Consider the following 22,996-nt stretch of genomic DNA (forward strand, 5'->3'; position numbering starts at 1 on the left):
ACAGCTAGCTTTTACATAGCATCTGTAAACAAATCTTTTTATCAACAAAGGAGGCAGGCCCATTTTACAGGTAAGGAAACAGGCAGAGAACTATAAATGACTTGCCCAGGGCCACGTAAGTAACTGAGGCTGGATTTGAACTCGGGCCTTCCTGACTCCTTCCAATGTGATGTGGCACCCCAATCTGGTCCAAGAGAAGCTGCATCTGTTAAGATATCTCCCTGGCCACTGACCTTTCCTAAGACAACTTCATTCGAAGAGAACCAGGAGTGGCAGCTCTCTACCTATTGGGACTGATGCTGCCATTTCCCCATCCCCCAGAAAACCCTACTGTGTTTTTTTAAAAAATACAATTAAGATGAATACATCAGTCCTCCTCCTGTATTTGATAAGCATACGCCTCCTTCCTCACCCGTGGTCCACCATGTCTCTAATAAGAGGACTCTGGAATTAAGACTGTCCATTGAGTGTCTTTCAGTTTCTGTGTGTCTCTCCGTGTTTCTCCACATTCCTTGCATTGATCATTTCTTATGGCACAATGATATTCCGTGACGACCACATATTCCAGTTTTGTCAGCCATTCCCCTATCAGTGGGGCCATTTCCAGGTCTTTACTGCTCCCCACAAGGCTGCTTGCATACTTTCATCTGTGTGAGGCCTCTAGAACCATCTTTGACCTTAGGGTATAGGTCCCATGCAGGGACCACTAGGGCAGAGAACAAGAACATTTTTCTTAAGTGATTCCAAGCTGTGAATCCAAGTGGACATAGTATTTTACAGCTCCACCAACTATGTATTGAGTCTGTGTCTTCCTCCAGCCCCTTCTACAAGACTATCCAGTACCTTTGATCTTGTGCCCATAAAGTCTCAGTTATTTTCATTTGCATCTTTGTGGCTTGGGGCATTTTCCCAAGAGGCTGAGGATCATTTGCATCTCTTCTAAAAACTGCTTATGTCTTTTGTTCAATTTTCCATTGGAGGATGACTCCCAGGCTTCTTTCATGTAATGGTCTTTCTCCCCCCAGTGAGGGCTTTCCTTCTTAATTTTGCTGTATTGGTTCGGTTTGTCCCAGGATCTCACTCCGATTCTTGTCTGGATAAGAATTCTTTAACTCAGCTCTTTTGTCTGCCAAGCCTTAGAAATATCCCTTCTGTGTATGAACCTGCCTTTACGGAAGAATGGAGAGGGTCTTGGGGAGGAAGTTGGGTTCTTGGGTGGCCAATGGTTCTGTCAAAGCCCAGGGAAAGACACCCCCCCTCCAGTGCTCCTGAGCCTCCATTGACACATGGGTAAAATGGGATGAGTGCAGTTCTTGTACTGGAAGGGACCTTTGCTATCCCTCAGTTCAATTGTTTTCATTTTCCAGGGTCCAGGGTCCTAGAGTAAGGGTAAGAGCCCCCTACCCTTCCAATTAGAGCAATTAGGAAATTCTTTGAATAGTGTCTTTGTGAAGCACTGAGACTCTGGATGAGTCTCACAGAGTCTGGAGGTCAGATGTAATCAATGATTCTGCCTTGTTGGGTTCTGCCTGGGGTCCTGGGGTCCAGGCCTGGGGATGGCCCCAAGGAGATGACCCTTGGAACACCTGATGTCTCTCAGCAGGGGCAAAGGGAGACCAGCTGCAGTCCTCCCCCTTATCCTCTCCTTCCTCTCCTACTTCTCTCCCTCCTCTTCCTATTCCTCTTCTCTGCTTCTTCCTCATCTTCCTCTTCTTACATCCTGCCTCAATTGGCTTCTGGCCCAGGCTCTCCACGTTCTGAGGCATCAGTGTGAATTCAGATATAGACTGGCCTGGGAGGCGGCTTTCCGTGTGGGAAAGGGGAAATCTTGTGTCAGGCCCAGTCAGGGCTCTAGAACTGGCAGGAACCTCTGTGCAGGGTGCAAGGCTTGGGATTGTCCACATCTGCCCAGAAGCTGCCCGGGTCTCGGGATGGGCGGCTCCCTGGAACAGGTCTCCCAACTGGCACTTCTGGCCGAAGCCTCCATATCAACTGCTTAGTACTAAGCTCCTGCCGGGGCACTGCTGGACTTGGACCTGACCGAGAATGTCCTCCTTCAACCAGGGACCCCCCCTTTTATGTGCCAAGGTGCCTCGGTGACTGTACCCCATGTCAGATCTAAGGCAACCTCTGTGGACCTTCCAATAATCGCCCTGGTTCTGCCCACTGGAGCCAAGTAGGGCAGGGCTGATCCCCCCCTCCCCCACCTTGCCCACAGAGGCCCTCCCAGCTGTCCCCCTGCGTCTTCTCTCCTTCCAACGTCGCCTGCTTTTCTTGGGTTTCCTGGGCTGTGGGCAAGAGTTAGCTGCTTTGCCACAGGGAGGCATGGCGCCCAGGGCAGACCATCCTGTAAAGATAGTTGTGAGAAGGATGGGCAGGAAGCCTAGAATTCTATATAATAAACCAGTAGGTATTGTGCTTTTCCCTGGCACCTGCATCCCCTCCCCACTTTCTGCTCTGCCCCTTCAGCCCTTTCCTATTCCTGGCCCACGGGCCCTGAAGAAACTTGTCCCCTTCCCTTAGCCCTCTCCCCAGAGGGTCTGGCTCCCCACTTTGCCCTGGGCTCCCATTCTCTTTCCTTTGGCTGACAGAGAAGGGTCACTGGCAATCACCACACATTCAGGCTTGCTTAGCAGAGTCACAAATTGGGGACTGCACAGGAGGGTGCCAGGGGGCCCTCCCAGAGGGCCCTCAGCCTGGCCCAGATCCAGCTTGGGACCAGAGCATGGAAAGGAAGGAATCAGGACAGATTGGATCAGTTGACTTTTCCCCAGTCAGCTGATAAAATGACAAGGGAGTCATTGAGATGCAAAGGAAGGGCACAACCCCCCCCCCCCCCATCCTCTTATCTCTGAGGCCTGGAGATGTTCTTGAAATGACTCTGGAGATTGGACCCTTGGCAGCAAGCCCTTGAGAGGGCACTTTACCTGGGGGAGTGGGGGAGGGACAGAGAGAAGACCCTCTCTTTTCTGTCTCACCCTCACTGGACAGTGTGCTTTTTTAGCAGTGGGAGCTTCTGACCCCACCAGGAAACAGCTTGGAGCTAAGGCAGAAGACTGGTGGGGTAACCTGCCTGGCCAAGCTGCTGAAGGTGGGGTGAGTGTCAGTGCCCTCTGAGGCTGAGTGCTCTCCAGGGGGATGGGGTCCCTGAGCTCTGGTCTCATCTCAGTAACTCCTTGTGCTTTGGGTTCCTTGTGGGACCAAGGATAAGCACCTGGCAGGGGCTCAGTAGCTTTAGGAGTGTTGAGGTCTTCATCTCCTGAAGATTCAAACCATGAGTGAGAATTGGGGCATCCTCTGAAGGGGCCCCAGGGTAGGGAAGTCCTCATCTTGATTCTCTGAAGGCTGCAGAGCTGGCATTGTCTTTGTTTGACAGAGATGGAAACTAAGGCACAGGGTGGAGAAATGACCTCGGAAGTCAACAGTTGGGGCAACAGGTCCTTTCCAGTCATTCAGAGCCCTCCCTCCATTGGATTGGAGTGAGGCAGCCAAGTTCAGAGGCAGGACAAAAGTCAGGACAACTGGGGATGGCCAGGATGCAGTGGGGCATCTACTGTGGCATCTACCATATCTGACCAAGCTCTAAGCCCCCAGCATATGTCCTCACCTGTCTTCACACCCTGCTAAATCACCAGTGGGTTTGAGACCCCTCCCCTAGGGCAGCCCTATCTGCCTATTTTATTAGCAGGTTTTTAGTGGACTGTGGCTGCTGCTTCTTGGAGCCACAAAAGGGGGCCACCAAAGGTGGCCTTCACATCAGTGTTGCCAATCTTCCCTGAGCGCCCTATTGACATAGAGGCAGGCGATAAAGCTAACAGAAAAGCCAAGGACTGGCTGGTACTGGCTAGTCTTACTCCAAGGGCCCCACTCTATTCCCTCCATCTGGTCCCCACTTGGTGTTCATTCCTGTCACACACCCCGGCCCCCCATCCCCCCACCTCAGCTGCTGCTATGGATGGGCTCCAGTTCAGAGCTGTGCTACCCATGGAGTTTCCCTGTCCTCCCACAGCCCTGGAAGGTTGCATGTGGCTTCAGGCCTGGAGCTGTGGCAGAGGGTGAAGAGAGGCCCCTCCATCAGTCTCACCCCACTCCCTCCTGGGTCTTTCACCTGAGCAGGCAGATAGGCTGTAAGGGGTAAAGAGGAGTCTGGAGCTCAGCCCTTCCTGTGCCAGGGGCCCTAAATGCAGCTACCCTCCCCTACCCACCTTTCAAAAAAGTAGAAACTGAAACATTTCATTGCTCATTTTATGGAGTTTCTGCCTGAGGAGGTGATGGCAGAGCCCTTGATCCACATCCCCCCCCCCCCAGCACTCATCTGTCCCCTTTTGGATTCATTCAGGCCCCTTTGCCCTGCTGAGCATGCCTCTGAGAGGAGAGCCTCTGGCATGGAAGGGATTCACTGGCACCAAAGGAGGGGCTCCTGACACTGGAGGGGGCCTGCTGGCATAGAATGGGGGGTTACTGGAAAAGGGGGGCCCTGGCATACTAGTTGTCTCTGGAGAGGTCTAGAACATCCCTCTCCCATATCAGCAGCTACCTATCGGGCATCTCCTCTCCCTGACAGATTCTGGAAAGAAGCTGACTCCCCTGGCTGCTTCCCCTCCATTTTCCTCCCCTACCTTTTTCCCTGTACAGGCCACAAAGCCCCTTTCTCCTTCCTCATCCTCCCTGACAACTCTGCAGCCTCTGAAGTTTGCTCCTTCCCATCCCTCCCCCTGCCTCTGGATTAGCCTGCTTTGGGCCAGCCCCGACTGCCAGCTCCCCTCACCTTGTTGCCTCCATGTCAAGGCTACATAGCCCTGGGTGTGAGGGTCAGGGGATGCCCACCACCATCACCTCAAAGACCTTACAGGTCAGAAAAGTTCTGTCCAGATTGTAGTCAACTGCCCTACCTACTCCTCGAGGGCCCCTCCAGCCACAGTCTCGTTGTTGGGGGGGGGGTCCCCGCTTGGCTGTTGCCTGACTCTCCAGTTGGCTCCATCCTGCCACCAGGCTCCACGCTCCTGACTGAAGAGCTTGCTGCTTCTCATCCCTACCTGGCCCTTTTGCTCAAGTTGCCTTCCCCAATCTCTACCTTTGAGATTGGGCTCCAGCTTCCCTCCCAAGGAAGCTTCATTGAGCCTACCCATGTCCTCTACAGTATTTGGGGGTTTTCTTTGATGGGTTTCCCCATATTGACTTCTCTATGAGCATGTCCACAAAGAGAGTCTATACTCTCACAGGGAAGGCCCACATCTGCACTGTAGAGTACCAAAAATAGGTCAGGCAGGTAGTCAAGGCCCACCTAGGAAGCACCTATTATGCATCAGACCTTGGACAATGCATTGCAGTAGGTGCTTTAAAGATATTTGCAGCTTTGCCAACTGATCAACCAATCCATCCCCACCGACCACCTCCCTGGGCCAGGGGCTGCTTCAGGACCCATTTCACTCCCTCGCCTTGGAAATCAGGCCTTTGTCTGAAGATCCTTCTGGTAATGGAAGGTGAAGTCTTCCATGACAGTACCACTGAGACGGATCCCCAGTAGTGAGAGGCTAGGAAGGGTCATTCCTCCTTGGGAACAAAGTTAGGAGGGTAGAGGATTACCTGGAGAGGGGACCCAGTGACTGCTAACACAGGGAGTAGGTAAGGCTGGACAAGTTTCTGGGGTGGCCTGGGGCCAGGAAGCCTCTGAGCCAATGCACAGAACCCTGGACTTCAAACAGGCATCCTGGGCTCCTCTGTCAGTTCTCAGGTAAGTCCCTTGCCCTCTCTGTGCCTCTCTAGATATGGTAAGATGAGGGGTTAAAATGGGATGCTTTCCAAAGTCAAACCCTGGAAGAGCATCAACTGCTGGGGCTCTCAAGGGGGGGGATGCCAAGGAGGGTTGCCTTGGCGCCTGGAGTCTTAAGTCCTGGCCCCCTTGGCCTCTGCATGGGCTGTCCTAGGGATGACCATTCCTTCTGCTACCCTGTCTGGACAGCTCATATGAAAGGAGATGTCGTAGGCAGAAGCGAACTCTGACAAACATTCCTTTCATTTCTCTGAAATGTGTTATCAGGCAGCTCCAATCAAGAGAGGACAGGCTTGGGCAGAAAGGGGTCCGCCCACTAGGAAGGGAAGCTGTCTATGATCTGGTTGGTCATACTGGACAGAACTTTTCTGACCTGGTAGGGTCTTTGAGGTGATGGTGGTGGGCATCCCCTGACCCTCACACCCAGGGCTATGTAGCTGCACTTATAGCTCTCTCTCAACATCGGCTTCCAAGAAATGGCTCTTCTGTAATCCAAGTCCTGCCCTGAGTGAGTGGGTGGGAATGGAAGAAGGACCATTTGGTCTGTCAACTGACCATTCCACAGATTGGTGAATGGTGCCTGAGGTCTGACCTCAGTATCAGTGGGCTTTCTTCCCCAGAGTCAGGGGAGGAAGCTCCCTTATCCCTGCCCCAAGGACTTTTCGTTTATGTGACTCTAGCCCTGTCTGGAGCTGGGGAGGCCCCAGACAAAGGGCCACGGAGACATCTGAGACTCAATAGCAACCTAAGAGGAGCAGGATCTTACTTAGTGGGTGTTGATCCAGAATGAGTGCTCCCCCTCCCAGGGTTGGCAGGACAGAGGTGCTCGGTTAGTCTGGTCAGGGCAGCTCAGCACAAGTCTTCAAGGCCCTCCTTAGACAGGGGTCTTTTCCCCCCATTTTCAGAAGGTCTCAGTCCTCTATTGACTGAAACCTTTAGATCTGGAGAGTGCCAACTGACCTGGACTCAGTCACAGCATTGGTCAAGAACTGAGGAGAATCTTGAGAGAGGCCATGAGGTGCTAGGGAGGAATAGCAGGGGTTGGTGTGAGGCCAGTGAGCTGATGCAGCAGGTTTGGGCCATACTCTGGGAAGAGAGGTGGGCTCCAGAGGAGACCCTTGATTGGTTTTTAAAGAGTCCAAGGGAAGGTGAAAGGGAAGGAAGTCCCCCTAGCAATGGACCTAGCCACCATCTGGAGCAGGCTGCCTTGTGAGGTTAATAGTGAGCTCCACTGAAAGGGCCTTGGGCTGATTCCCATGGCCTAATGGGGGGAATTCTTATAACGGTCCCACAGATGTTTCCAGAGCCCTTACCACACACTCTGAGCAATGTGACACAAAGATGAACACAGTTTGTAGTCTGGCATCTGTGACTGGGAGGCTCACCCGCTCACCCGCACATCCCCTAGCCTGGCAATGTGACCACACCCACAGCTCACACACACGAATGCACAGACCCAACATCTGCAAGCTCACTTGGACCTCCGGCTGTCAAACCTCTCATGCTGAGAGCTCGGGCGGAAACCCGGACCTGGCCCACCCACCCTGCCAGGACAGGATGTCCTGGTTAGGTTTTCTGTCAGAGGTTAGTCTACCCTGAAGGCTTTTCGACTATGGGCAGCCTGCCTTGGTGAGGAGAGAATGGGACGTGCCAACACTCAGAAGAGCTGGATGCCAAGACCTTCTCTCCTGGTTAGAGGCAGTGTAGTGTAGTAGATTGAACTTTGGACTTGGAGTCAGGAAGACCTGTTCAAATCCTGCCTGAGACCCTCTCCCTGGTTCTCTGTCTCTGTGTCTGTGGTCTTGATCTGCACTCTCTTCTCCTGGGGAGGTTTTGGGGTGGGGCAGCTGCTGGACTGGGGCTTCAGAACTGCCTTCATGCCTTGGTTTAGAGGCAGACTCTTCACTACCCAGCCAGTGTGGTCCCTGTGCGTCCTGCCCAGTGTCCTCAGAATCATGGGCTTATATGACCACAAACCCGTTCTGTTCCTTACAGAAGAGAACAGCCCCAGCCTAACCTCCAAAGCTGGAGAACCCAATTCAACTGGGGGAGCTCAAGCCTGACCCTGAAGGAACATGATTGTCCCTTCCTGCCCACCCTCACCCCCAATTCCCCTGCCACTACAAGCGCTCTGGACCTGGGGGAGAAGCAGGCCAGGCTGTAGGACTTTCTTCTCTTCGACCCTTTTATTTTTATTCCCAGAGTACATTACTCAGGAATGGTTTGTCTTTGTTCCTTCTACCCAGTTTCCTAGATCCCCCCTTCTATAGAACCCTAGTATGTAACAAATGATTCCATCAAACCAATGGACACATTTACCATGGCTGACATTGTATGCTGCTTTGCACACCTGTAGCCATCACCTCTTGAAATGTTTTCTTTTGTGATATAAATTGTCTTCCCAGTTCCACTCTCTTCCCTCTTTCAGTTTGTACACATCTTTCTGAGGTTCTCTGCTACATTTGTCACTTCGCCTTGGACCAGTCAGTTCCTACATTCCCCACTTGACTTCTGATCCTTTGCCGTACCCTGCTGTCAGTCAGCATGGGTGTTTATACTGGTCCCGTTTCCCTGTCTTTGCCGTCCTTGGGGTTTGGCCTTCTCTGGTCCAAGAATTCAGATCTGGATAGTAGGCCTCTCCTCTTCTTTAAAAAATGTGCTTCTTGACTATGTCCTAAGGAGCTGGCCCAGATTCCAGCTCCACTAGGAGGGCCCTGGTGCTCCTGCCTGTCTTCCCTTTGCTGGGGCCTCCCCAAGTGACTTGCCCAAGGTCACACAGCTGGGCAATTCTTCAGTGTCTGATTTCAGATTTGAACTCAGGTCTTCCTGACTCCAGGGCCAAGGCTCTATCCACTGTGCCACCCAGCTGCCCTTTACAAGCACATATTAAGTGCCTGCTTTGTGCCAGGCCCAAGGTACTGGAACACAAAGTCAAAGGAGATGTTTCCTGCCTGCAAAAAGCTTCTGTTCTACTAGGGAAAATAACACATGCACAGAAATAGCAAAGAGTGTAAATCAGGAGGGTTCTTCTAGAGGAGGTGATGTGAGCAGGGAGGGGGATTGGGAAGGCCTGATGGAGGTGACAGGAGAAGCGGAGAGGAGGGAGTGTCCTCCAGGCAGGGGGGATGATCGGTGCAAAGGCATGAAGATGGGGGTTGGAGTGCGTGTGGGGGAATGGTGAGAGGAGCAGTACCATCAGATCATCCAAGGAGCAGTGACATGGTGAAAGGCTAAGTTTTTGGAGGTTCTTGAGTGGGGAGAGAAGAAGGGTGACATGGTGAGACAGGAAATGTTAGTGGCTGAATGGAGGATGTACTGGAGGGGGGAGACTGAGGCAGACCGACCCTGCCCCCAGTGGCATATTGCAAGAACCCAGATTTTAGGAGGGAGGGCTTGTCCCAGGGTGGGGCAGTATAGGAGGAGAGGGAAACGGACAGAGGGAAATGGACAGAGGGAAACCAGAGAGAAAGGGAGGAGAGACCTGCGGAGGGCGCTGAGAAAGAATGAGGAATTCAGCTTGAGACCGAGGTTGTGGGCCCGGGGGCCAGGAAGGATGGTGTTGCCCTCTATCTAATGAAGAAGATAGAAGAAGGAAAGGGTTTAAAGCAAAAGATAATGAATTCCATTTTGGACAGGTTGAGTTTAAGATATCTACTAGATATCCAGTTCAAGATGTCTAAAAAGCAATTGGAGAAGCAGAGGTAAACGGGATTTAGTGACTTGACCCGGATAACGCCACTGGCAAGTGTCTGAGGCCGGATTTTAAATTCAGGAAGATGAATCTTTCTGGTTCCAGACTTGGGACACTAACCACTGCACTGCTTAGCTGCTTTAGGGTCCAGGCCCAATAATGGAATCTCTGGGCCAAAAAAAAGACAGAGGCATTTTAGTCACTTGATGTAATTCCAAATTACTTTCCAAAATGGCTGGGTTCACCAACAACATGTTAGTGCACCTAACCTTCCACCCAACCTTCCCGTAATACTGATGTCATTTTTCTAATTTTTGCCAGTTTTCAGAGTGTAAGGTAAAACCTCAGGGTTGTTTTGATTTGTATTTCTTTTGTTATCAGTGATTTGGAGCATTTTTTTTCATGTGGTTGTGAATACTTTTCAGATCTTCTTTTGAGAACTGTTTGTTCGTGTCCTTTAACCACTTCTCTATTGGGGAATGGCCATGAATCATTTATGTTTTGTGTGTTACAAATGGTTAAATATCCTGAATACCAAAATCTTATCCAAGGAGATTGGGTAGACAGATCGTTCTCCCATCCTAGGTGCGTTATTGTTATAGACATATATGTGTGTGTGTGTGTGTGTGTATAATATGTATGTATATATATATATATATATGTATGCATGTATATGCTGTATATAAATAGATGCAAACGCTTTTTAGTTTCAGGTAACCAAACTTATTTTTTTTGTAAGTGCCTCTATCTTCTTCTTTAGTTAAGAATACCTTTCTTACCCAGAGCTAGGGGAAATACATGATGTATTTCTCTTATTTTTTAATCGTATGACTTTTAATATTAAGTTTTGTATCCATTTAAAATATATTGAAGAGTATGGTGTAAGATAGTGATCTAAACCAAATTTCTGCCATATTACTTTCTACTCTTCCCATCATGATATTCCCAGTGCTTAGCGTAGCTTTGTATACCATAAGCACTTAATAAATGGTTTATTTACCCTTTCATTCATTTTGGGAAATACTGCAGAAAGCCAGGGCAGAGGGCCTGAAATGGGCTAGTATACAGAACCAGAGTAGAAAAGAACTTAGGTAGTCCAAAGACTGCAGTTTCATCAACGTGGACATTCCTTCTGGTGATGTCTCTCCAAGCCCATCCTGTGTGCCTTTTGTCCACAGCTTCTGAGAATCTTGGATTTCCTTCAGAGTCACCTGTAGCGCTGCTCTGGACATGAGACCTTTCCTGGTCTCTCTGCTGCTCACCCTCTTCCCCCAGCCATGACCACATTATTTTGTGGATATTTCTGTGTGTCCAGATCCCCATCTAGTGTCATCTCCCTGAGGGCAGAGACTGGTTCCCTCCAGGGGACTGGTCCATTTGGTTGACTTGTCCAATAGTCCTTACAATAGCACACCAGTTATATGCTAAGCTAGGGATGGCAGTGGCCATCCACTCTCTCCCCTCGCTTTCCTTGGGTTGGCAATCAAGTCAGGAAGGTCAAATTGTTCCAATTCCACACTTGAGACTTTTCTCATGACTTTCCCTTCTCACTTTAAACGCCTCAGTCCCTCCTAGGGACTCTGTGGACCAGTGAACCGGCCATGTCCTGCCAGCACCTGTGTCAGCCTGGTCCTTGCCTCCTGGCTTCCTTCGAGTTTCAGCTGAGACTTCACCTTCGCTTGGGTGCCTCTGCCTGTTCCCACTCCCATTAGCCTGGGAGCTCCCAGTCGGTGCTTAATAAAGGTATAGTTTGTTTTTTAACTGACTGCTGCCACAAGTCGGTGTGAGACTGAACACAAACAGTGACTCCCCATCTTGGACCTCCCGCTTCTTTTCTCAGAGGACTTGTTCATGGGGCCAAGGCATCATGTGACTTCCGAGGAGCCTCTGGTTCCTTATTCCTGGGGGGCTGTCGTGGAGTGGCTCTTGTGTCTGATGATTTCAGGGTCTCTGTGAGATCTCATCCTCTGTGAGCGATAGCACAGCCGCTGAGCAGAGGGGGCCTGGCTGCCCCAGGGGGGTCCTCATGAACCCTATTCTTGGGCACTGAAAGAAGTATCCCCAGCCGTTTCTGAGTCCATCAGGGATCTGACTTGCTAAATGTGACGGGCATGGCCAGACTAGAGAGTTACCCCAGAGCCCAGAAATGGGGAGCCAGTGGACTCTTACATCTACAAGTCAGGGCCGTAGAACCAGAGATTTGGGGAGCACAAGAAACAAGGTTCTTTCCCCTCTGTCTCTCCTGCTAGCTTGTGTTACAATGGGGAAGATTCTCTGGCCAGGAGGTGAGAGCGAGCAGACTGGAAAATGAAAACAAAACACAAATGAGATCTTGATCCCAAAGAACCAGTGTGACTGTAATTAGAAACACCCCATGCCAAATTAATCTGACTTCCTTGTTGATGTTATAGTGCCGAGGGTCTAGAATGGGGTGCCCCAAGGATCTGCACCACTGAACACTTTCACAGAGCCCCCCCACAAACCAGGGCTTCATAAATACTTGGATCAAACAAGGGGCCTCCCTTCTCCACTCAGTTCTATTCCCCCCTGGACCAACAACCTTCCTAAAACCCTAGTCTTCAGAATCCAACTTTCTAAAAGTTCAGAGAAATGGCCATAAGTTCAAAGGTTGGGGAGCCCCCCAAGCCACAAGAGTGATGAGAATGGGGAACTAACTGAAGAGCTCAGACTTTGAAAGAGTGGAAGCAAGGGGCTGACCTTAGAAATGGCATCTGAAGAACAGAGCCCTAGAAGGAGTCCTCCGGCTCAGTGTCCAGCTCCCTTGTCACCAGGCTGGCCCACAGTCGAAGACCTTGGTCTGTGGCTCTGGCTTGGAACCCCGAGCAGGGAGATTTGGCACTCATTTGTCAGCAACTGCTTAGTGAAGGAGCTGAGCCCCCTCCCAACTTCCCAGGTCTCCCACCTTCCCACTGCCCAAGGAGGGATTTTCCTGGGAAACTTTGGTGTTAGAACCTTGAGTAGGAATCAGGAATCTCAGGGGAGGGGACGCAGGCCTGGAGCTGTGGGGTCCAGGCCTGGGCTTTGGGCCTCCTGCCATCAGCCTTGCATCTGCATGTGTTCAGACCTCACCTCTTCCTTCCATGGGCCCTGCCCAATGCTTTCTTCCCAAGCTTTCCTGGCTTAGGTCTCCAGGTGAGCCCCTGGGGAGACAGTCAGGCTTCCCTCCCCCATGAGGTCCCAGTGGGCCCCTCTCCCATCTGCCCAGTGGAATGACCAGAGGTAGCCCTGTTCCCAATGCCTTGCAGATCAGAGGATGTCCTCACCTCATCAGGAGGTGACCCTGGCTCCACAAGATCCAGCCTAGCAGATCCTCCCAGTGTGGCTCTGGACACTCCCTGAAGTCCAGAATTTGCTGTGACTTTCTAGGGCTTTTATGGGTTTCCTTCCGGTGGAAATCCAAGTCTAGGTTCAAGATGGGCCTTGGGCCTGTTCCCCAACTCCTCTGTCCTTTGTTCCCCTGGCTCAGGGAGGGTAGGGAGTCCCCAGGACAGCTGATGGCTTGATGGACAGATGATACTGGATGGGAAGCCAGCAAGATCTGAGTTCAAATCCAGACTCAGACCTTTGCTAGCTGGATGGGACCCTCAGACTCTTCATCTGTGACTTGGGATGATGACAGTGTGAGCACTGAAAGGCTTTCCAAACTGCAAAGCATGCCCAAAACAGGCGTCATGGTTATTAATAATCCTACTTATGGCATTTATTCTCATTCAATTCTCCTATCCTGGTAGCTGGGAGGCCCAGGAGCATGGGAGGGAAGGGTCAGGAGAGACCTGGGCCCCAGTCCCCCCATCCCACCCCTCATATTGCTTGTCCCATGACCCTGGGCAGATCACTTTGGCCCTCTGAAATCCACTTCCTTGTCTATCAAATGGGGAGAGTGATCCTAGCAGTGCCAGTCCAGGGTGTTCTCTGCTCTAAGATGTCACACCTGCCGTTCTTGCAGGAAGCACAAGGTCCTGGGTGGACAAAAGTACCACCTACAGGGTCACTGGTAAGGGAGTCATTTGGGGAAGTTTAGTCCCGTTCTCAGCTTCTGGCCAGGGTAGGGTCCTCCCCAGAACTCCAAAGGGGCTGGAGGAAATCTGCCATTTCACTGATGGGAAAACTGAGGATCCCTAGGGAGCTGGCAGCCTTCCAAGTGTCTGTCCCTGGTGGTTTGCTTCAGACAGGTTGATGTCTGCCTGCCTGGACATTGTTCCCCCTGCCCCTGAGGATTAGGCATCCCATAGTCTTGACCCTGGGGTGCCCTGGGCTAGGGGGGTATTGGTCATCTTCCCAGCATAATTCCCTCTGCTCTGGCATTTCTTCTAGTGAGCAGGACCAACAGAAGGCCGTCTGTATGTGGGCAGTGACTGGTGAGAAGAAAGGGCAGCCCGGCATTTGGGACAAGGCCTGGGCCCCACTGACCTCTGGCCTCACACGCCTTGACTCAGGCACCATGCCCAGGACCCGACCAGAGATGCCGATGGCCAGAGGGGCCCCCCGGGGGCTGATCCTCTGACATGGACTCCCAGGCCCGAGAGAGGGCCATGGACCCTCCTGCCTGCTAGCTTGAAGGCTTCATCTGGATGTGTTTAACCCACTGAGGCCTGCTCAGGTAAGAGACTCCCCCCCCCCCCCCCCCCCCGCTGTGCTTTCTCAGCCCCAGAAGGTAGGTCCTGTTTTGGCCCTCGCATCTTTTTTTTTTTTTTTGGTTTTTGCAAGGCAAATGGGCTTCAGTGGCTTGCCCAAGGCCACACAGCTAGGTAATTACTAAGTGTCTAAGACCAGATTTGAACCCAGGTACTCCTGACTCCAGGGCCGGTGCTGGCCCTGGCATCTTTGCCAGCTTTCCCAGCCAGGCTACTGCCTTAGCTTGGCCCCTTCTCCAGATGAAGAAACAGATAAAGTGACTGGCCCAGGTCTCACCTAATGGGAAGGTGGTTAGAGGGGCCGGCCTGGGTCCAAGCCCAGCATCCACTGTTCATGTCTTCTCATACATGGGTATGTCTGTGTGTCCTTCCTTCCCTTGGGTTTCAAGTTTGCCAGGAGCCTGGGCTGTGGTCCAGGAGCAGTTCTCCTGAGAAGGGGGCTTGGAGCTCAGAGGCCAAGGAAGCATAGACTTGGCTGCCACTGAAAGTCAAGCTTGACAGGGGCCACCTAGTAGCTTGGGCAGAGCCCTCTCTCAGGATCAATGTACCCACGGGATCTCAGTTGATCCAAAGGCAAACCTGGGAGGGCACCACTCTTCTTAGCCCCTTTTTACAGGTGAATAAACTGAGGAAGACAGGTGAAGGGACTTGGCCAGGTGTCGGACGACCCCTGGGGTAGCCCCAAGGCCCACTCCACCCATGCTGCTGCCGTTGCCGCTGCCATGGGAGGGCCAGTCGGAGGACCTGGGCAAAGCTCCGACCAGGATGGGAGAGCTTTCTGGGGTGGGGAGACAGAGGCAGGAGGGCTACAGAGCAGAGACATGGGAATGGAGAACCCCCTGGTCAGCAAGAAGTCTCCCCAGCTCTGATACTCTGGTATTCTGTGTGGGAGCATGTGTGTCTGTGTGAGGGAATGAGGGTGTGTGTGTGTGAGGGTGTATGAGGGTGTGCGCACTCTGCTCCGGGGCAGGGGTCCTCAGTCTGACTACAACAGATGCCCTAGGTTCAAATGGTGCTGCTTCTCTCTGGACCTCACTTTCCTTGGGTTTACACTTGATACCCATCAGCATTCCCAGGCAGCTAGGGGGCTACAGAGTGCACAGATGACTGGGTCAGGAAGACCTGAGTTCAAATCCAGCCTGGGCCACCCTGGGCAAATCCCTTCACTTCTGCCTATTCTCCCCTTCCCCTCTCTTTCTGCCTTCCACTCCCCTCTTCCCCCACCTTCCTCTCCCCTCCCCTTCTCTCTTCCTTTCCTTGTGCTGCTGCTGACGCAGGGGTGCTTGGGAGGGGAGGGCTTTTCTTGCCCCCCCTTTCTGGATATGAAGAAAGACCTTGAGGCCTTGGTAGCAGAGGAGAGAGCTGAAATCATTGCCAAGTACCAGAAGGTAAGACCCTGTCTATGGGGAGCCCCTTACAACTCTCTCCCTCCTCCCTACCTAGCCCCTGCCCCTTGCCCCGGGCCTAGGCCTCCTCACCTCCACATCCTGGCTGGGCAGACAGCTGGTGCCCAGCTTCTCTCTTCCTCCTGAGTAGAGGGGCATTTCCCAGCCTCAGAGAGCTGGGACAGAATGGGAGAGGGTAGAGCTGGCTTGCCCAACTTGGGGAAGAGGGAGGAGGAGATGGGAGGTGCCCCAGGAACAGAGGGCCCAGGCAACCTCGCCATGTCCCCTGAGGCCGCCCCCTCCATCTTTGCAGGGAAGACATCACGGGGCTCCAATTGACCCTTGGGAGGATGCAGACTTTGCCCTTTACAAAGTCACAGACCGCTTTGGGTTTCTGCAGTAAGTGTTCTCCTCCTGCCCCCGTGAACCCACTACCAAGCAGGCAGGGTCCAGAAGTCCCCAGAGGCCCCTTTTGGCTGCTGTCCTGGAAGACTGAGCTCCTACAACAGAACCTTTGGAGAACTTTTCAGGTGCATGCTGGGTGTTGAGGCCAGGGAGCAGGGAGTCACCTGAGGGCATCTCCCTGGCATCAGGTGCTCAATGTGGTCAGGGTCTTCAATCGGTAGGAACTTGGGATCACATATTGAGAGTTGGGAGAGAGCTAAGAGCTGGTCCCCCCAATCTAGAGATGAGGAGACTGAGGCCTAGACTTACCAAAGTCCCCTAGCTAGTTGACATGTGAGAGACATGGGCCTGGCTCTTCCTCACCCTAGGCCCAGCATCCTAACCCCTAGGCCACTGATCCCTCCTTCTTGAGAACTTGGGGTTCTGCTTGTGCCCTCACCTTCTTTTTCCTTTGTCTTCCCAGTGAGAATGAACTGCCAAGCCGCAGTGCCCTGGAGGAGAAGGTGAGAGCCAGCTGTGGGGGCCACAGGGTCTGAGCTGGAAGAGGGGATCAGAAGCCAACATCTGGCAGTCCATCAAGGGTGCTGGGGCCTAGGAGGATGGGACCAGGAAGCCAGAGAGGGAGGACCATGTAGCCAGGCATGTCCACTCTCCCACCCCTTCTCCCACCCCTCCCTTGCCCCATCCTCTTCTCTCCCCTCCTTCATGATTCCACCCTCCTGTCTCAGGGGGCAGAGTTGGAAAGGAGGAGCATAGAGCCTGCCCAGAGAGATGGCTCCCCCACAGGGCTGCTGGGCCCCCTCTCCATGTGGGCAGTCCAAGTCTGCTGATTTCTAGCTGTCCAGGGGTCCTTCTCCCAGAATTCTGGATTCTGAGGGTGCCCCGGGTTTTCATTGTTCAGCAAAAACTCCAGGAGATTGAACGGGTGGACAAGTGGCTGAAGATGCTGAAGAGGTGGGAGAAGTATCAGCACAGTGAAAAGGTAAAAGAAGGAAGGCCCCCAGCCAGAGCAGCCGGGCTCCTGGCAGCCCTAGACACAGCCTGCTCTGGCTTCTCGGTTGCTTTGCCACCACTACCCCTGCGGGTGGGAATCTTGCCCATACTGGGACTAGCACAAGGTCTTTGGGGCCTCCTGTGTCAGAGCGCAAAGCCCCAGCGTCCATTCTTTTCCCATTTCCAAACAGATAGAGGATGGCTTCTCCCCATGCCTATGACACCAACCCCTTCTATCCTAGAGAATAATACGGACACCTGTACCAGCCTTCGTTTCATTTTCAATCTCTGCTTGTCTCCTGGCTGCCCATGACTCCCCCCATGCTGAAGAAAGTTCTCACAGGACCCTTCACCCTCACCATCTATCTCTTTCCTGTCTTTTGGTAGCTGAGTCTACACTGGGCACCTCCATTTCCTCTCTTTTCCCTCTCTTCTTAAACCCTTATAATGTGGTTTCCAAATTCATCGCGCCAGCAAAACTCCTTTCTCCAAACTTACTTAACCTAATTGCCAAATCCAACAACCCTTTCCCAATCCTCATCCTTCTTGCCTGTCTATAGCCCTGAACACTGATGATGGAACTCTTTCCTGCTGGAATCCTCTCTTCTCTTCAAGTTTTCGTGAAACGGCTTTCTCCTGGCTCCCCTCTTACCTATGTGACCATCTCTGCTAAGTCTCCTTTGCTGGACCCTCTTTCAGGTCATGCTCTCTACCTGTAGGTGTCCCTCAGGGCTCTGCCTTGGGCCCTTTTCTCCCAGCATATTTCTTCACCTGGTCATTCCTCTTCCCCTAAACCTCTCCCCTCCTCCCTTCCCTATCACTCTCAGGGCAGCACCCTTCTCCCAGTCCTCAGGCTCAGTCTAGGAGTCTCCCTGGACTCCCCACTGTCTCTCACCCCCCCATATCCAAGATGGCACCAAGGCTAGTCATTTCACCTCTGCGTCATCTTTCCAGACTTCCGCTTCTCTCTTTTGACTCTGCTTCTGCCATGGTGCTGACCTTCATCTCTTCGTGCCTGGATCATCTCAATAGCTTCTGGAGGGTATACCTGCCTGAGGTTTCTCCCCACTCCAGCCCATCATCCACCCAGACATCAACGTTATTTTCCTAAAGTTGCAACTCTGACCTTATTACTCCCCTATTCAATAAACTCCAGGAGCAAATAAAAAAAAATATGTCATTCAAAGCCCTGCAAATCTGCCCCCTCCTAATCTTTCCAGTCTTCTATTACCTTACACCCCAATATTCTCTTCCATCCAATGACAATGGCCTCATGGCTGTTCTAACAAGACCTGGCATTTCTGGCTGGAACACTCTCTATCCTCAGATTTGACTACTGACCTTTATGACTTTCTTGAAGTCCTAGCTAAAATCCAGAAACCTTTCCGGATTTCTCTTCCTTCTGTTATCTGCAGGCTGTCCATTCTGAAGCTTGTTTGTATATCACCATTTGCTTATTTGTAGATTGTGAGTTTCCTGAGGGCAGGTACAGGTCTTTTCCTCTTCTCCCAGAATTTAGCATAGTTCCTAGGTGATCAATCCATGCTTTCTGGACTGACTTCGACAAGGAAGCCCTCAGGCACAAAGCTCCAGCTACTTTCTGCCTCTGGCTCCCTTGCTCTCTTACAGACATACCTTCCTACTCGCTTTCACTCATTGATTGGCAATTTCTGCTCTCCTTGCCTCTAACCCTGCCCTGTTCTGGTTTTGTCTGTCCCTGCCTCTCTCACACACTCACTCTGGCTTTTTTCATTCATTTCTCTTCTTTTCCTCCCTCCCTCCCTATTAATCAAATCTTTATTAAACTCCTGCTGTGATAAATACAAGGGACACAGGGACAGCTGTGAATCTCTCCCTCCCTTCTCCTTGGTAGGGAGGGAGAGATAGCCATTAGAAAAATGGAGAGAGAGAGAGAGAGAGAGAGAGAGAGAGAGAGAGAGAGAGAGAGAGAATGAACTTCTAGGAGAATCAGGGAAGACTTCCCAGAGGAGGTGGCCCCAGAGCTGAGCCTTGATGGAAGTTGGAGATTATGAGGGGGATGGCCTTGAGTGAATGTGCAAAGATGGGAGACGGAATATTAACTTCAGGAAGCAGTGATTCAGTTAATCTGCAAAGAGGACACGAATGGGAGCTATGACTGGAAGGCTGGAAATGGAGGGAGAGCCATCAGAAAGCTATTTCAGTGATCTAGATGAGGTGTCAGAGAAGTGGAGGAATTTGGCCACGACTGACCAAGGGGCTTGAGGGAGAGGGAGGAGGTGAAGATGATGACTTCCCTTAGATCTGGGAGTGGACTTGGGCTCAAACTGAATGAAGAGCCTATTGAGAAGTGCCCTACACCACCCTTTTGATTTTTTCAATTCATCTTTGTGGATGCCTTTCATTCTCAAGCCATCCCATGTACCAGAAATGTTAACTGAAAATGAAACTGAAAAAGGTGTTAACCATGTATAGAGACAGCATCTCAGTCATACACCTCCTGCAGTGAAAGGAAGGAGATGGATTTGGGGCCTACTGTGTGCTGAGTCCTAGAGATCTGTGCTGGGGGAACAAAGAATGCTTAGAGAAGTCCTCACACCCTGGGGTGTAAGGGGGGGAGGAGAAGTGTGGGTGTGAGTATATGGGTGTGTGACTATATTTGTAGGGGGGGTTGGGGTATTGGATGTATATGAGCATACAGGAATGCATGTTTGAATGGGCAATGGATGTGTATGTGAATGAGTTATGAGAGTATGTGTGTCTGTGAGGGGGATGGTTAGTGGTGTATATGCCGTGGGTAGGTGGGGGTGGGAGTAGATGTGGGTGGCTAGCCCAGGCCTTTGGTGTTCAGCAGTCTGTCTCAGAGAGCAAAGGCCACTTCAGACCAATCAGGGGGCCACACTGAGGCAGGTGAGAGGGTGGGATCCCATCCCTGGATCTTATGCAGTAGATCCCTTTTGGAAGTGGAGGCCAGGGCATCTGTTCTTCTGTGTGGGGGACTTCTTGGTCAGTGACTACCGGTGCTGCCTTCTTCTCATCCCTCAGATGGCTCGAAGGGTCTACAAAGGCATCCCCCTGCAGGTGCGGGGTCAAGTCTGGGCTCTCCTCCTGGAAGTAGAGAAAGTGAAGACAGAAAACCCTGGCAAGTATGAGGTAAGAGGCTCTACTAGCCCTGAGGCTGTTGCCAGCTGGTTGTCCAGCATGGGCTGGACTAGAGGTGACAGGGCAGGCAGCTGGCCCATTTATGGATTTCATTGTCATGGGCTACCTTCCCATCTGGCCTGAGGGCCTTATGAACAAGACTGGACTGAGAGAAGGGAAGCCAGCCTGCAGCTCCCTGTCCTACCCCCCCCCCCCAGCTCAAATGCTATCTGGTCTGGTCTCGGCCCAGGGCCTTCCCAGGCCTCCCCAGATCTCCCAGGCTCCTCCAGAGGTCCCCTCCTATCCCCAGCTATCCTCTCAGATGCTGAGGAAGTCACAGTACTTCTTCCCACCTGAGCAAGTCACTGAACTTGTGTCTGCCTCAACTTCCTCCACAATAACAGCACTTCCCTCCTGGTAATGTTATGAGGATTAGATGAGATATTTGTAGATGCCTAATGGGGTGTCTGGTACACACAGTAAGCAAGTAATAAATGCTTCTTCCCTTCCTACTACTCTGGAAGCTGGGGAGCACAGCCATTATCCCCTTTTCTGACAAGAAAACTGGTGCAGAATCCAAGCAACCTGCCCAGGACTCACCCAGACCCTGCCCATCTCCAGGAGACTCACCCCTCTGCCCTCCTGGACTAGTAGATCCCAGACCAGCCCCTGCCTTCCACCTGCCTTCCAAGGTTTCCAGTGTTGTCCTAAGACCACTTTCCGGATGAGGTGGTTGCCCTCAATAACTCCACATTCATCAAGCCTTTATTTAGCACCTACTGAGTATCTAAGGCCAAGATATGGCAGAGTTGAGCCTTTCATGGAGCTTAGCCTAAGCATTGGGAAGAGAGACTTGGGGTGCTAAATAAAGGCTTGATGATGCCCATCAGTTGGGGACTGGCTGAACAAGTTGCAGCGTTTGTAATGGAATACGATTGTGCTATAAGAAATGATGAGTTTGGTGAGCTTAAAAATACATGGATAGACTTGCATGAAATAATGAAGAGGGAAATGAGCAGATCCAAGAGACTGTCGTATGCAGTGACAGCAATCCTGTTCGAGGAAGAATTGTGAACCACCAAGTTATTCTGAGTATTTGGAGGACCTGTGAAGGAACATACCATCCACCTGCAGAGAAAAAACTGCAGATGCATGGAATGGTTTTTATTTTACATTTATTTTCAAATCTGTCAAGTGGTGATCTTCTTTGGGGCAGGGTGGGAGGGAGGGAGACAGTTCAAAAGTTAAATGTATCGAAAGAAAGAGAAAAAAAGGAAGGAAGGAAGGAAGGAAGGAAGAAAAAAAGAAAGAAAGAAAGAAAGAAAGAAAGAAAGAAAAAGAAAGAAGAAAGAAGAAAGAAAGGAAAGAGACAGAGAGAAAGAAAGAAAAGAAAAAGAAAGAAAGAGGAAAGAAAGGAAAGAGACAGAGAGAGAGAAAGAAAGAAAGAAAGAAAGAAAGAAAGAAAGAAAGAAAGGACTAGAAGGACGAAGTGGCAAGATCTGAATGCCTTCCTCAGAGAAGCCTGAACTTTCTCAGAGCAGAGGAGTGAGCAGAAGTAGCTGTTCAAATGTAGGAGGGAGGATAGGGGAAGAGAAGGAAAAATCGATGTGAAGGACAAGGTAGGCAGTCCCAGGCAGTTGGCCAGGGTGCCTCAAAGGCCTGTCCTGGAGGACAGGCTGTGCTTGCTGAGTGGGGTCAGCAAAGCCCCCCATCACAATGGCCCATTTTCAAAGACAGCAAAAGTCCAGCTTTTCCATAGGGGACAGGCACATCCCAGGTGCCCAGGGTCCCCTCAGAAGCAAAGGCAGAAAAGAACCCTCTCCCAGGGTCCCCATCTACAGAGGGGTCAAACCTGCTTCTGCTGTGCTTTGTTGGTTACCAAGAATAGTGCCAAGGGAAGGAGGAGAGCCAGTGTTTCCCAGACTGTGAGATAATAGGGTGAGAGGTGGGCAGGCTGGTCAACCCTAACTAGGGCAGACTCTCAGGGCTCAGCCTCACTCTCCCCCCATCCCAACCCAGATGCCTCAAGAAATCACAACCAGCCTGGGGTGCTGGTGAAAGTGGGCCCCAGGGACGACGGGGTGCAAGGGGGAGGGTAAGCTACTGTAGCTCAGCAGAGTCTCCCAGGCAGGTCTGCCCATCCAGAGAGCTGGCCTGTGTTGCCTGGCCCCGGGCTGGGTCTCTGGACACCTCCTTCCTGGGCTGCTGAGCCCCTCGGCCCCCCTTGCTGGCTGCAGAGCCCTCAGGCATTCTCTGATGGTACCCTGGTGGGGGAAGCTCAGACGAGGCTCCCCCCCCCCCACTAGCTCTGGTCTATGGCTGGGGATGGGGCAGGGTCTGGGTGGTCAGCCCCAGCCCTCACTCCCTGCCACCTCCACGTGCAGGAGATGAAGGAGAAAGCCCAGAGCTTCTCTTCCGAAATCAGACAGATCGACCTGGACATCAACCGGACATTTCGCAATCATATCATGTTTCGGGACCGCTACGGAGTGAAGTGAGTGACCCTGGGGGGTGGGATGGATCATGGAGTGGCCTTGGGCCTCCTGCCGTTTGGGATGTCTCAGTTCTTCCCTGCAGCTCTCCCTGTGGGCTGTAGGCAGGGTTCAGGGAGGACAGCCTCGGGTGCCCAGAGGGTGGGCACCAAGTGGGCTACCCAGTGTGCTGAGGTACGCCTTCTTTCTCCCCAGGCAGCAAGCCTTGTTCCATGTCCTGTCTGCTTACTCTGTCTACAACCCGGTAAGGTTCTGCCTGGGGGCAGGTGTGGGTGCTGCAGTTCAAGAGAAAGGGTCTGCCATCTGCCTCAGTGGCCCAGAGGGCAGCCCTCCTCCCCTGGCCACAGGCAAGGACTGCTGGTTTTTCCCTAGCATCCTATTAACCCCTTGACCCGAGGAGACCAAGTGTAAGGGAAGAGTAGGAGAGGCGGCCTGCCCCCCAACGCCTCCCAAGTGGCTCTGTCTGCCTGGGCTCTTCCTGG

General features: G+C 52.0%; 1 protein-coding gene across 3 annotated transcripts in view; it reads left to right on the forward strand.

Moving 5' to 3' along the window:
• Positions 1-22,996, forward strand: part of LOC141518565 (USP6 N-terminal-like protein) — a 29,907-nt gene that overhangs the window by 4,532 nt on the left and 2,379 nt on the right. Inside the window, exons 2-10 of one of the 3 annotated variants that reach the window (XM_074230695.1) lie at positions 11,030-11,207; positions 13,800-14,085; positions 15,397-15,507; positions 15,818-15,903; positions 16,373-16,412; positions 16,811-16,891; positions 19,927-20,034; positions 22,407-22,516; positions 22,710-22,758. In XM_074230695.1, coding sequence (XP_074086796.1) covers positions 15,442-15,507; positions 15,818-15,903; positions 16,373-16,412; positions 16,811-16,891; positions 19,927-20,034; positions 22,407-22,516; positions 22,710-22,758 — 540 coding nt within the window. In that variant the 5' untranslated portion in view covers positions 11,030-11,207; positions 13,800-14,085; positions 15,397-15,441. The other 2 variants (XM_074230697.1, XM_074230696.1) reach the window with 2 other exon arrangements.

Source organism: Macrotis lagotis, chromosome 3, assembly GCF_037893015.1.
Source record: "Macrotis lagotis isolate mMagLag1 chromosome 3, bilby.v1.9.chrom.fasta, whole genome shotgun sequence".
NCBI lineage: Eukaryota > Metazoa > Chordata > Mammalia > Peramelemorphia > Peramelidae > Macrotis > Macrotis lagotis.